The sequence below is a fragment of the Diabrotica virgifera genome, chromosome 2 (genome assembly GCF_917563875.1).
Source record: "Diabrotica virgifera virgifera chromosome 2, PGI_DIABVI_V3a".
NCBI classification, from domain to species: Eukaryota; Metazoa; Arthropoda; class Insecta; order Coleoptera; family Chrysomelidae; genus Diabrotica; species Diabrotica virgifera.
This window is the reverse complement of record NC_065444.1, coordinates 162,146,547-162,161,510: the sequence shown is the minus strand read 5'-3', so window position 1 is coordinate 162,161,510 and position 14,964 is coordinate 162,146,547. Positions and strand designations below refer to the sequence as shown.

General features: G+C 33.4%; 1 protein-coding gene across 1 annotated transcript in view; it reads left to right on the top strand.

The window, feature by feature from the left end:
- The first annotated feature begins 5,778 nt into the window (after positions 1-5,778).
- Positions 5,779-14,964, top strand: part of LOC126879697 (uncharacterized) — a 103,955-nt gene continuing 94,769 nt past the window's right edge. The window contains exon 1 of the mRNA XM_050642881.1: positions 5,779-5,976. Coding sequence (XP_050498838.1) covers positions 5,870-5,976 — 107 coding nt within the window. The 5' untranslated portion in view covers positions 5,779-5,869. The remainder of the gene's footprint in view (positions 5,977-14,964) is intronic.

The window sequence follows — 14,964 nt, the reverse complement described above, 5'->3', positions numbered from 1 at the left end:
GTATTTTTAAGATTCTTCTATAAAGCCAGAGTTCAAAGGCTTCTAACTTGTTCATCAGTGTTGTGTTGAGTGCCCAGGCCTCCGTTCCATACAAAAGTATTGACCACACATTGCAATGCAGAAAATTACATCTAAGGCTGATACTAACGCTACTGTTACAAAATAAGCTTTTCATTTTGATAAACCCCTGTCGGGCTATCTCTTTTCTCGCCCTTACTTCTTGTTTATAATCAAGTTGATTGTTGAACCAGCAACCAAGATATCTGTATTGGCTTACGTATTCAAGCTGTTGGTGTTTCACATATATTGGAAGAGGTAAATTTTTGTTCCTTGATATTTTCATAACTTTGGTTTTCGCAGTACTTCATCCCCATTTTTTCACAACTCTCAGTAACCCTATCCAACAGTATCTGCAGACTATGGTCCGAATCAGTCATTAATACCGTGTCATCTGCATAGCGGATGTTACTTACTCTTTGACCGTTTATCCCGATTCCTTCTAAAGAGTGCGATAAAGCGTTAGCAAATATTACCTCAGAGTAGACGTTAAACAGTATGGGTGATAGCACACAACCCTGTCTAACACCTCGTTGTATTTCAATTGACCTTGACGTGTTACCATTGGTAAATGATTGCTGTCTGATTCCAATAAATAGCTTCTAAAATTTTAGAATCTCTTTTGTCGACTCCGATGTGGTTCAATTTTTCTATTAAGGGCTTGTGCTTTACCCTATCGAACGCTTTCTCAAAATCTATAAAACAGACAAAAAGGTCTGCTTGCTGATCTTTGCATCTTTGTGCCAGAGTTTGAAGACAGAATATTGCTTCTGGCGTCCCCATACCTTTTATGAAGCCAAATTGTTCTTGACCGGTGACCTCGTCACATCTTTTATATATTCTGTTCTGTATGATTCGCAAGAAATGCTTCAGAATGTTATTTAATAAACTTATAAGGCGGAAGTCCTGGCATAATTTGGCGTTCTTCTTTTAAGGCAATGGTATGAAGACCGATTCAAGCCATGTTTTAGGGATTGTCCCTGTATTGTAAACATTATTAAATAGTCCAAGAAGGAGGTCTAAGTTTTCCTCGTTGATTAACTTCAATATCTCAGTTGGCATTTCATCTTTTCCTACAGATTTGTTGTTTTTTAGTTGACGTAGAGCATATTCCAGTTCGGACTTCAGTATTGGAGGACCTTCGTCGTTTTCTTTATTTAATGTAGGAGGTTCTCTGATGTCATAGAAGAGTTCCTTTATATAGTCTTCCCACATGTTTATTTGTTCTTCAGGGCTTGAAATCAGTTTGCCTTCTGCGTTGATTAGATTATTTGGTCCTTGTGAGTATGTCGTGCCTGTGAATTCCTTGAGTTTCTTATGAAGACGGAATTCATCCTATTTTTTATATAAGTTTTCGATCTCTTCACATTGTTCTGTTATCCATTTTTCTTTTGCAATTTTTATTTTTTGTTTAATGGTTCTATTTATTGCTTTGTACATTGCATTGTGCTGTTTGCATTTTCTTCTTTCATCCATTAAATCCAATATTTCCTCTGTCATCCATCTATGCTTCCGTGTTCGTTGATCTGTTATCATTTCGGTTGCTGTTGCAAGGACGTGTCTGATTTCCTCCCAGTTTTGTTCTATATCTTGTGTTCTGTCTTCTTTGTTGGTAATTTTTTTAAGTTTGTTGTTCAGCTGCTCTTCTGTTTTCTTTTTGGTTTTTTCATCATTGAGTTGTTCGGATATGCGTCTAATAATCTTCTTTTGTGGTGGTTTACATATTTTTAATCGCACTTCCATCTGCGCCAATACTGGATTATGATCGGAACCAATGTCAGCACTAGGGAAAGTTTTTACGCTTTTGAAAGAGTTTCGGTACCTTTTATTGACAAGAATAAAGTCAATTTGATTGCGGACGATGTTATGTTCTCTATCCTGTGGGGACTTCCAGGTATATAACCTTCTTGGTGGTAGTTTAAACCAGGTGTTAGTAATTACATACTCATGTTGCTGACAGAATTCTATCAATCTGTCGCCTCTGTCATTTCTCTTACCTAGTCCCCATTTGACAACCACTTCTGGCACTGGTTCATCCCCAACTTTAGCGTTTAAGTCTCCCATTATAATGGTTATTTCAGTTTTTCGAACTACTTTAATGATGGTTTCCAATTCTGTGTACCAGCCCTCAATTTCAGAATTTGATTTATCAGCAGTTGGTGCGTAAATCTGGATATTTATATTCATGAGCTTTCCCTGTAGTTGTATCAGTATCATGCGGTCAGAATGGGGGACAAAATTTATTACTTTTTCAGCAAGTTTCTTAGTTAATACTATTCCTACTCCGTTTCTGTGGTCTTTGTCATTGTTTCCGGAGTAGAATAAGGTTCCATTCGCGGTTGCACATTTTCCCGAGTGTGGCCATCTCGTTTCACTGATGCCGAAGATTTGTATCTGTAGGCGTTCCATTTCTAGAGTTAAACTATACTGATAGCCCAGTAAATGACCGGTTTGGCGTGTAATTTTCAGGGGCAAGACGGATTTGCTTGAAAATTTGGATTTAGGTTCTACTTACCCTATATTTTAAAGTTGAAATTGCGCCGTTGGTTGCTTTTACTTGGGGGGGGGGGGGGGTGAAATTTACCCCTTCTCGGGGGTGAAAAAACATATGTTTAAAATAAGTCTGAAAATGGATAAATTGACTAATTCTAAGCAACTTTTGTTCTATAAGGTATTTTAACTGCTTTAATACTTTTCGAGTTATTTGAGAGTGAAAATGTGCATTTTTCAACAAAAAAAAAAACAGGTTTTCTGGCAGTGTTTCGCAAATAACTAAAAAACTTTACTACTAAAACTACTAAAGTACTTTATCGAAAAAAATATTCTTAGAAAAAATGTAGCCTGTAAAAAAAGGAACAAATTGGTGTATTCACTTGGACTATAAACCCAGAAGAAGCAAAGTTGTATATCATGAAAAATACGTTCTTACTCGTAAAATTCCGAATCGAATGTTTCAAGCTGAAGTAACCAAAAAATGAAGCACTTTTCGCAGAAAACTCATAAATACTCTTTTAAAGCGTCTAAAAATATATTTATTTTTATTTTTCATAAAAGTTTGTAGCATCAAAATTATGCGAGTTGCGCTCAAATAAAGTTGGCCCGTTTTTTTATATATAATAAGTCGTGAAAATCTCCCCCTATTTAACATGCCAAATGAAATTAATCGTTACTGCTTTACCATTTACTTTATATATGTATTGCTAATATGATCTGTAAGTTTGACCGGTTTGAAGTGCCTATTTTTGGAAAAATTTGGTTTTATATTAAAAAAACTTTTTTTTTAATTTCGGAAAAATTACACTCTTTTCAAAATAACTTCAAAAGTATTAGTGTTACGAAAAATCTCAAACAGTAAAAAAACATAGTTTTTACTCGCATAAACACTCCGTTTTTTTTAAAATTTTATGTAAGATAAAAATTGGGTAAGATATGACTGTTCAAAATTTGCATACACTGGTGATTAGTAACTCGTTCAAGCCCTTTTAACTCAAACTCTTTTAAAAAATAAGGGATTAAAAAATATATTTACGTACTCTTATTGCCCTTAGAAAAACCTACAAATTGTTATTTTTTAGCACTTTATAGCTTAAAAAGTAACCTAGTTATGAGTAAAAAACCAACAACATACAGGATGGGGCATTAGTGCGAGGAAGTCCAATTACTCGTTTGTAGTAAGAGATACGAAAAAAGTTTTATAGATAAAGTCGGGGCACAGATAGGACCATACCCTAAATATATTTTCAAATATACAAGGCCACTCGTATTGACAGGGTGACAAAAACCTATGTTTTTTTAAATGGAATACTCTGTATATTTTTGCATTTTTGGATTCTCCTTGATGTCTTTTCTCTTAAAATAAAGGATTTTGTACTATTATATGAGATAGTTTAAAAGATAGTTATCTATGGTTTTTGTAATTTCGTTGTAAGTCCATAACATATTAGGATACATTTATATTTTAAAATAACTTACATATAAAATCAGAGTTTGTAGTGAATTTTGAGAGTAAACTAAATGTAAGGCCAAATACTTACCATGCCGGGTTAGTATAATAAGGTTTATTTTCCTGGTTTTTCCCTCGTGACTTATTATGAGATCCCTAACACGAGAATTTTGATCAAATACTACAATTTTTACTACAAAAGTTAAAGTTGATTTACAGAGGAAAGGACTATCTTCCAATAAAGTTGTCGAAGCAACGCAACTCATAAATATTGGCAGTATCATTTTAGTCATCGAATTTATAATGTATAATTCAAGCAATTCAACTCCGTAATTATGTTAATGTTTACATTACTGAATGGACAGTTGAATAACCCTTCAAATGCGCTACCACACGAGTCCTATTCCCTATGTAAAGATAAGGGGTGGGGGAAGTGGAAGGGAGGGGGTTGACAAATGACAGATGTATGTACCGTAAAAATGTGTCCCCATTAGATCAAAAATCAACCTGTTTCGTCATTTCGTTAAAATCTAATAAATACTGCCAAATATCGAGGTGGACTGTTTTCTTTGGCCCACACTGTATACACAATGTAACTATTCGAATTTCTTCTCAAGGGGTCATTTTGATAACGGTAGAAATTATGTGGCAAAAAATTTAATCAGTAAAGGAATCTAAGTTTAATGTGACCGTATAATTAGATAATTCCAAATTGCTTGAATTTACAATTATATGATTTTTTTATCATAGGGGTAGTTTTCACCCCTAAAAAATTAAAATCAACTAACGGCAGTATTCACATTTTGAAATAAAAGGTAAATATAACCTAAATCCAAATTTGAATGCAAATCAGTAACGACATGGTATTCAATTATATTGTTTGTTTGAATTGTAACTATTCTAGGGGGTGAAATTTAAGGGTTAAACTGTGACAAAATCTTAAACTATGTTATTTCATGTTAATTGACATTCCTTTATTTTATTAAAATATGATTTGAATCAATTACCCGCTTTAATTTACAATTATACGATTTTTTTAAAATAGGGGTTGTTTCCTCCCCTAAAAAATAAAAAGCAACCAACGACACAAATTCAACTTTGAAGTGGAGGGTCAGTAGAGCCTAAATCCTAATTTTCATGCAATTCGGTGCTGCCCCTTAAAATTACACGGTATCGCCGTATTTCCCGTTCATTTACTGGGCTATGAATAATAAAGTGTATTTCAAATCATGTTTGTTGTGTTTTTTTTATTATCGAACCGCAAAACTTATTGAACAACCTAGTAGTTGAAGATTTTAAGGGACTGGTTTAAATGCAGTTCCATAGAACTGTTCAGAACAGAGGTAGATAGAGCAAAGATAGTGATGATCATATCCAACCCCCGATTGAGACACGGCACTTAAAGAAGAAGAACTTGGAAATATAGGAATAACTAATTTAAAAAGCCTAATAAGGGTACTATTAGTACGATGACAATATGAAAAAGAGCGAGGACGTTTGTGGTAAGAAAGGAATAATAATATTAGCTAAAGTAATCAGATTTCAAGAAATAGGCAATTATTTTAATATAAATCATATTAAAATAAGATGTACATTACTTTGTATATGTTTTTCTAGTTCTACAAAATATTGCCAAGGTCTGTTATGCAAGAGATGTACCAAAATATGTAACACCTCATAAACAATCAACATAAAACATTTATATTTATAAAACAATTACTTCTGCAAAATCAGCAAATTTTTGACCTAGTTATGTATGTAAAACATTCAGAAAATAATTTCAAACTTCATTTAGTAACACATTTCTCTCGAACTTCAGTCGAGTTGGTTTTCTTTATTTGTAATGAGAAAACGGCATTAACTGCTATTATGAAGATTCCAATCGTTTTATTCGTTTTGTTCTCGGCACTTTACATAGATTGTAAAGAAAATCAAAATGATGTTCGAGTACTGGCATTCGGCGAAACAATTAATAGGTAAGTATTTTAAATATTTTATTTTCTTTAATATACGATTATTTAAATCAATATTTTTACAATTATTAACAATTTCAGTTTTATTTATTTATTAAGCTCACCAGGCTTTATAAAAAGACCTAGGGCTAAAACGTTCACATTTCTAATTACATTTTATTTTACTCTTTTACATTTTATCTAATTTCATTTTAGTAATTTTATATACTCATTCACCAGTTCACTCCATCTCCTTCTGCCCAATGCTAGTTTTTCCATCTCTCAATATTACTTTTCTTCAGGTCTTCGTACACACTGTCCTTCCATATTTTCTTGGTCTGCCTTTCCTTCTCTTTCGTATTCGTGAGAATACCATTTTTGGCATTATTTTATTTCCCATTTTTTCGACGTGCTCCAAATATCGTATTCTGTTTAAACAGTTCTTCTAATTATCCATTTTTTCTTTTTCTTTAATGACCTTCTATTTGTACACCTCCAAATATTTCTCTTTTCATTTTCCTCTTTTACCTTTCTAAAAGGTCTGTTTCTGACTTTTTCAGCAGTTCTATTTCGCATGCGTATGTTACTGCAGGTCTGGTAAGTTTACTGTCTAAATTCTGGTTTTTGTTCTTCTTGAGACGTAATTGCATTTCATGAATGTTCTTAATGCTCCATAGTTTTATTTCCTTTAGCTATTCTTGCCTTTATCTCCTGCTCCTCATGATCGTTTTCATCTATTTTGGCTCCCATTTAATTAATTTATTTGGCTCTTTTCAACGACTATTTTTTTCTCCATCCACTTGTAATATAAGTAGTGGTATCTTTTTTTTATCTCTCCCATTATCATTATACTTTTTCTTCTCTTCATTTACAAGTAAACATTTTTTGGCTTCTTTAGTTATGTTTTTCATTTACTTTTCTAATTCTTTCCTGCTTGTTGTTAATAGTGTCAGGTCATCTGCAAATGTCACGCATTGGTGGATGTTTTTAAATATCGTTTTTTTTCTGCTTTTCCTGATTATTCATTCCAATGTCAAATTAAATGCAGTTGTTGATAGTGGGTCTCCTTCCAATAATCCTTCCTTGGTTTCAAACTTTTTGGATGTGTGCCCTTTTCATACTATTTCGTTTGTTGTATTTTCCAGCGTCATCTTTACCATCTTGATAATTTTACTTGGTATCCCCAATTCTTTCATCGGTTCGTACATCTGCTGCTTGTCTACTGTGTCGTAAGCCTACTTAAAGTCGATAAACAAAGCATATACTGCTGTTTTATGTTCAAAACAGGTAGTTTGTTTTTTTAAGGAAAATGTTTGGTCTGCAATTTATCTGTTTTTTCTAAAATCTGCCTGGTATTCCCCTCATAGATTTTCCGAATATTGATTTAGCATTTCTCTTATATTTTGTGTCAGATTTTGTAAACTATTTCTAGAAGCGCAATTCCTTTTATGGGCCTATCCTTGCTTTCGTCTACCCTTCTGGTTTTTTTCTACTTCTTATATTCTTTTTATCAGTCCATATATCTTTTTTGTAGTATTTTTCCTCCTGTTTTTATTGTTTCGGCCGATATTTCTGTTATTCCTGGGATTTTGTTCTTTTTCAGGCTCTTTATTACGTTCCCTATTTCTTGATTTGTGGCTATTTGATCATCTGCAATTTCATGGTTTGTTTCCTTTCCCACTCTGCTCTTATTTAGTAGTTCTGTGAAATAGTTCTGACAATTTCTCATTTTTTTTTTCGAGCTCATTATCCCTTTATCATCTCTCATGTATTTGTTGTTTTTCTAATATCTTTTAGTTTCTAATTTAATTTCTATTTATTTCTCTCTCCAGTCCCATTCCTCCTTTGTGGAGTGTTGGACGCTTATGCGTTTCTTTGCTGAAAGTGCAAGATTGCTAACTGACCAAATAAGCGCATCTTTTGTGTTTATTCTCTGGATACACTGTATATGAGTTTCTTCCATTCTCTTCTATTTTTTGCCCTGTTTTTGACTTCACCTCATCTTAGTCTATTTTTTTCGTGTTCTCTTGTAGTTATTTGCCATCTGTTGTCTGGCCATTCACTCTTTTTTTCCCCCTCTGTTTGGTATTCAAGTGCTTGTTGTGCAAGTGTGGCCAATTTATTTCCATTTTTTTCCTTGACTGTAGTAGATATGTTAGTTTGCATTGTTTTTCCCATGGTTCTTTATTAGTTATTCTGCTGAGCCAGTATATTTTCAAGATTTTTCTAAAGATTTGTTTACAAAAGTTTGCAGTTTTTAAATCGTATTTTCGTCCTGTTTTTTTTTTTGTTTCTTCTCCGTAGAGTAGCATAAGTTTATCAATATTTTATTATTTGCATGGTTATTATTTTTTTCTTTGGTGCCCTTTTTTTCCTTGCTGCTTTTATTTATCCGTTCCACTGTAATTAAGGACGTCCTCTTTTCCTCCTATTCGGTTTGCATTTCCAAGTTCTTAGCGGTAAGTCTTAAACAGAGTAGGTCAAGGCGAAAGTCACTTAATCAAGATAATAAAAAAAACTTGAATATCTAGGGCATATAATGAGAGGTAGCAGATACAGGATGCTGCAGTTAATACTCAACGAAAAGATCGACGGAACAAGTGAAATTGGTAGGAAGAAATATTCATGGCTCCCAAACCTTCGTCAATGGACTGGCTTATTAGGCGAGCGGCAGCAACCCCCAAAATTACGTTATACCGACCACGAACTTTAAGATTAATGACCAATTTTGGTCATTCTTTATGTTTTCGAGGTCGCTGAATATGAATATGAAGCTTATTTCAAATAAATTTTGAACATGTTCAAAAATAAAATTTTATGCAAAAATGCGAAAAATCAATTTTGATGATTTTTTAAATTTACCTCGCTGTATCTTTGGTCGTTGTAAATATTTCCTTTTGAAAATTTTACTGTATCATCTATAAAGTGTTTAGGTAACAACGAGCTTTGTCCAAAATGTTTAATCAAATTTATAGAGGAGTTGTTAATTTTTAAACATTTTGTCGTTAGATTTCGTTAATTTCATGTTTACTTAAGAGAGTTGAGTGACAAACTTTTTAGTTTATATTTTTAACTAAAACAACAGTAAGATATGATTCATAAAGAAGGTTTTTGAAAAATTTTAAGTCAAAATATGCAATACAAAAGAAAGTTATGTGACTTTATAGACGAGCGGCATACTCCAAAAAATGCTTATTTCTCGAGATACTGTGTGGTGTGATGACCACGGTGTGGTGAATGGGTAATTTTAGTCATACTGTATGTTTTTTGGTGCTAAAAACTAACATTAGGTTTATTTTGAATTCTACGTGGGGGACCATTGGCAAAATCGCAATTTTACCCTAAAAATAAAAAAAAAATTAAATCACATTTTTTTTGCCTTCAACTCACTACAACTCTGTTTCATTTTAATATTTTTTTATAAAATTTTTATAGTGTATATTTCTTACCTTTGTGAAGACAATGGTACCTGTTTCAATCTTTCTGTCTTGTTACAATAAAAGTTATGAATTGCAAAGTTTAATCGCAAAAGTTGAGTGACACAAATTTAAAATTTAGCTTTTTCATCAAGTTTGTGTTAAAACATATGGTACAAGAAATAAAGTGTTTTACAGATAAAAATGGCGCAACTGTTAATTTTAAGAAAAACGCGATTTCATTTTTTTTTATTTTTCGGGAAAAATTGAGATTTTGACAATGTTCCCCTATCTAACATTTAAAATAAACCTTATTTTCGTTTTCAGCACCATCAAAAACATTAAGTAAGACTAAAACTAATCATTCACCATACCATGGTCAGTATTTCGAGAAATAAGCGTTTTTTTGGGGAAGTGCCATTCGTCTATAAAGTCATATAACTTTTTTCCTATTGCATATTTTGACAATAAATTAAACACAAAACTTCTTCATGAATTATATTTTATTGCTGTGTTGGTTAAAATTATAAACTAAAAAATTTGTCACTCAACTTTTTTAAGTAAACACGAAACTAACGAAATCTGTCGACAAAATGTTTAGAAATTAACAATTCCTCTTTTAATTTGTTAAAATATTTTGGACAAAGCTCGTTGTCATCTAAATACCTTAAAGATGACACAGTACAATTTTTAAAAGGAAATATTTACAGCGACCAAAGATACAGCGAGATATATATGAAAAATCATCAAAATTTTATTTTTGAACATGTTCCAGCAATTATTCTAGATAAAAATAAACTTCATATTCGGATTCAGCGACTTCGAAAATATAAATAATGACCAAAATTTGCCATTCACCAATCATGGTCGCTTTTTCGATTTCTAAGCCTCAAATTAGGGGTGTGCCGCTCGCCTATATCAGCAGATCAACTATTACATACCGCACAATCAAATTGTCATGGAAGCTACCCACGCCTAAAATTTGGGCACGGTACTTAAAGAAGAAGAAGCGGTAGCTATTGTTGTCTCGTCAATTCTTCAGTTTATACATTATGTCTATATTCATTCAGTGTATTCTTCATATTAGATGTATACCAGAGTAAGTTTCGTTTTTCTATTTCATAATTTAGTCTCTCCTGCACATTCATTAGTTCTCTAATTCGTTCATTTCTCATTTTGTCCATTAGTGTTAATCTGCAATTTTTTCTCCAAAACATCATTATTTTATCATTTCCATTGCACTTATACAGTTTTCCATTCTTTTATTTGTCACCCACGTCACTGAGCCATAAACTGAGCAGCTTTCCACTATTGTTTTGTTGGTTTTGCTTGTAATATCGTCGATCCATATAATCAAATTTAATTGTCGGGTTACTGTATTTCCTTTTTTATTTTATTTATTATATCCGCTTCAAATGAACTTGCCAAAACATATCCAGGAGCCGATGTGTAAACAGACCATAATCCAGTTGTATGCAAGCTCGAAGTAAAACTGAAGAGTCTCAAGAAAAAAGCTTTAAGTGAGAGAATAGACATTAAGAAACTCTCTAATCCTAATATTAGAAGAAAAGTGTAAGAATCCTTACACAAAGAAGTAAACAGGATAAATGGTAATATATCTGAAGTAAGTTACTCCGAACAAATTTTTAAAAAAGTACTGGATGAAGCAAACGCAGACATAAAAATCAATGTAGAACTGACAAATAACATCCGATATGCGGACGATACAGTCGTACTTGCCAGTAGAATAGATGAACTTCAGTACCTTATGGACAGGGTACAAAGAGCGAGTGAAGAACGAGGATTTAACCTCAACATAAATAAAACAAAATGGATGCTGGTCAGCAAAACTAAAAAACCTGCCAGACAATTGAAAATAAAAAACCAATTAATTGAATACGTTGACTCGTATATATACCTCGGAACAGTCGTCAACTCGAAATGGGATCAAACAATGGGACAAAACAAACATCTATTCCGACATATCTCTCCCACTACTGCTACAATGCTATGTATTTCCAATTTTGCTGTATGGCGCAGAGGCATGGACACTAACGGAAATATTAATGAGGAAGCTGGAGGCATTCGAAATGTGGGTGTTTCGACGTATCCTCAAAATATCCTGGACGACTCACACCACCAACGTAGAGGTATTGCGCCGAATGGGAAAACAAAAAGAAATACCTCTCACAATTTAGAAACAGAAGCTTGAATACCTAGGTCATAATATGAGACATGATAAATATCATATACTCCAACTGATAATACAGGGTAAAATAGAAAGCAAACGCGGACCCGGAAGAAGAAGACACTCATGGCTTCAAAACTTACGGCAATGGTTTCGAGTAACATCGATCGAGTTATTCAGACACGCGGCAAACAAAATTAAAATTGCTATGATGATAGCCAACGTCTGCAACGGACAAGGCACATGAAGAAGATGAACTTGTATTTATTAAAGTCACCCCCAAGTATTTATATTTATTTGTTTGTTTTATGTACATAGTTCTTAAATATTTCCAGGTTTCTTGCACTGTTTTCAATAACTATGTATGTGTTGTGTTTATTATAGTTAATTTTCAAACCTCAGCTTCCAAATTCTTCTAGCTTTTTCATCATGTAGACGATGTGTTTGTCTACTGCTAAAATTATTTGATCATTGGCAAACCAAAGGTTATGGATATAGTTGTCGTCAATTTTTACTCACATCTAGGTATTCACATTTCTCGTTACAGTTTTCTAGTGTTTCATCTATAGCTCTGGATCCCGCGTATGAAAAAAAAAGTTGATTATTAGCAAGCTGAAAATTTGTTAATAGCATAAGGGTGTCTAGTCGGACAAACTTTGATATATGGGAACACTGGAACAGGGGCAGTTTTAATTGTGAAACAGGTTAAAAATTTGGAACGGTCACACCACGAAAACGGCACATTTATTTTGTCCGACAGAACAGACTTAAACTCTTCGAACAGAGATTAAACTCTCATGCAAAAATCAGACTGCTATTTATCACCAAATGGGCGTTTCAATGAGTGGAACATGTAGAATATGTCAAATGACAGGAATTATGACAGGTGATAAATAGCAGTCTGATTTTTCATGAGAGCTTAATCTCTGTTCGGAGAGTTTAAGTCTGTTCTGTCGGAGAAAATAAATGTGCCGTTTTCGTGGTGTGACCGTTCCAAATTTTTAACTTGTTCCACAATTAAAACTGCCCCTGTTCCAGTGTTTACATATATCAAAGTTTATCCGACTAGACACTTTTAAGCTATTAACAAATTTTTAGCTTGCTATTAATCAACTTTTTTTTCATACGCGGGATCCAGACCTACTATATAAAGTTTAAATAAGTTCGCTGATAGGAACCGTCCTTGCCGAAGTCCTTTATCGACTTTTAATGGTTCTGATAAGTTTTGTCCGACTTTAATTATACAATCATTGTTTTTGTAAAGTGATTTGACTGCATTTATGTAGGTGTTATCTACTCCGTGATTTTACATTGATTTTCAGAGGTTGTTAACTGGGACACTATCATACGCCTTTCGGAGGTCCACGAATATATTGTGTAATAATTCAGTGTTGAATGCTCTTGTTTTACTATGATCTGCTTAATAGAAAATATTTATTATCAGTTCATGAGCGTCCGGAACAAAATCTACTCTACGCTTCTGAAGTTCAAAACTGTTTCTCTATAATTTCTTTAATTATTTTCCCACAACCTACCCACATAAGGAGTAATGGATATTCACCTGTGATTGTTGGTATCTGTTTTATTTTCCTTTTGATATATGGAGCTTAAGAAGCCCATTTTCCATTCCTTCGGCCAAAGCGACTTGTTTTAGCAATTCTGCAGGTATGTTTCCAGGGCGAGTTGCTCTGTTATTTTTCATCCTTTTTAGCTCATTTCTTATCTCATTTTCAGATAGGTATCTGCAACTTGTGTTTGTCTGTCTTTTATTTAGTAAATGGGTAAAAGGGGAGTATACAGATATCTCTTTTCATGTAATTTTTCTGAGTAAAGTTTTTATTATATTTTTACCATTTCTTGGGTATTCTCTACATATAAAGTTCCTCCCTTTCTATGCCTCCTTTGCTTTTCAGCTTTCCATTAAGTTATTTATATCTTCACTTTTTTGCCAAAATTGTGGTTTCTGCTATTTATTTCTTTATTTGTTTCACAAGTATTGCTAAGTTTCAGTTCCAGTTCCAGTTTTGCCAAGCTTTCTTATTTTCTTTTATTTGGCTTTCTATATTTGTTTTACACCAATATGGTTTCTTATTTTTAAAATTGATCTGGTCATTTTCCCTGACAATGGCTTCTTCTTCTGCTAGGTGTATTTGGGTTTTCATGTATTTATATCGTTCCTCATTTGTTTCTTCTTCTTAAGGTCTTCTTCTGTCATCGCCGCTATGGAGGTTGGCAATCATTTTTGATTCTAATTTTTGAGGCAGTAGCTCTAAATAGTTGTTTTGAGCTGCATCCAAACCATTCTCTCAGATTCTTCAGCCATGAAATTCGTCTTCTTCCGATGCCTCTTCTACCATCTATCTTTCCTTGCATTATGAGTCGTAGGAGGTCATACTTCTCGCCCCGCATCACATGTCCGAGATACTGTAGCTTTCTTTCTTTAATTGTAAGTTCAACTTCCTTCTGTTTACCTATTCTTCTCAGTACTTCATTGTTCGTAATTCTATCTACCCAGGAAACCCTCATAATTCTTCTATATGTCCACATTTCAAAGGCGTTAAGTCGTCTCATTGTCTCTACATTTAACGTCCATGATTTCACCCCATAGTATAGTACACTGTATACGTAATATTTTTATAGGCGTACTTTAAGAGCTAATGTTAAATCTTTGCTACATAGGACTTGTTTACTCTGAAGTAATTGTAAAGTGTACTTTACTCTAGGTAAGTGTACCTACTTTTTACTCTTCCGATCTGCCGGACCTCTACTATCAAGAGTTCGTTAGTATTATGGTTGTTTTTACTAATTTTCATAAACTTCGTCTTTTTGATATTGATAGAGAGTCCGTACTCCCCACTAAACATTACTATTTTACTCATGAGTCTTTGCAGGTCTTGTAAACTATTGGCTATTCTTACTTTATCATCTGCATATCTGATGTTGTTAACTAGGGCTTCATTTACTGTTATGCCGACTGTTTCGTCTTACAGAGTTTCTCGCATTACCTTTTCAGAATAAGCGTTAAATAATAGAGGTGATAGTATGCAACCTTGCCTTCTTTGTTATTCAGTATATATTTCGTTTTGATGCTAAAAGGGAAAAAGGTCGACTATCCGTTTAGTCTATCTCTAGGATATCTTTTTGATTTTATGTTTTCACCTTCATTACATTTTCTTTATGTGAGACCAGAGGTTCTTCAACTTCTTTATCTCGTTGAACCCTTGTCATGTTTTTGAGTTTTTGATATATCCCCTGCTATTCACCTATAGTCCATTAAAATGTTACATTTTTTAGGCCGTACCTTGCATTTCTTAGAGGAGTCAATTTTATTTCTTTAATGTATAGGGGGATCAGTAGAAGCTTAAGTTCAAGTTTTTGGGGTCGCCATCCTTGTCCCCCGGTCGCCAT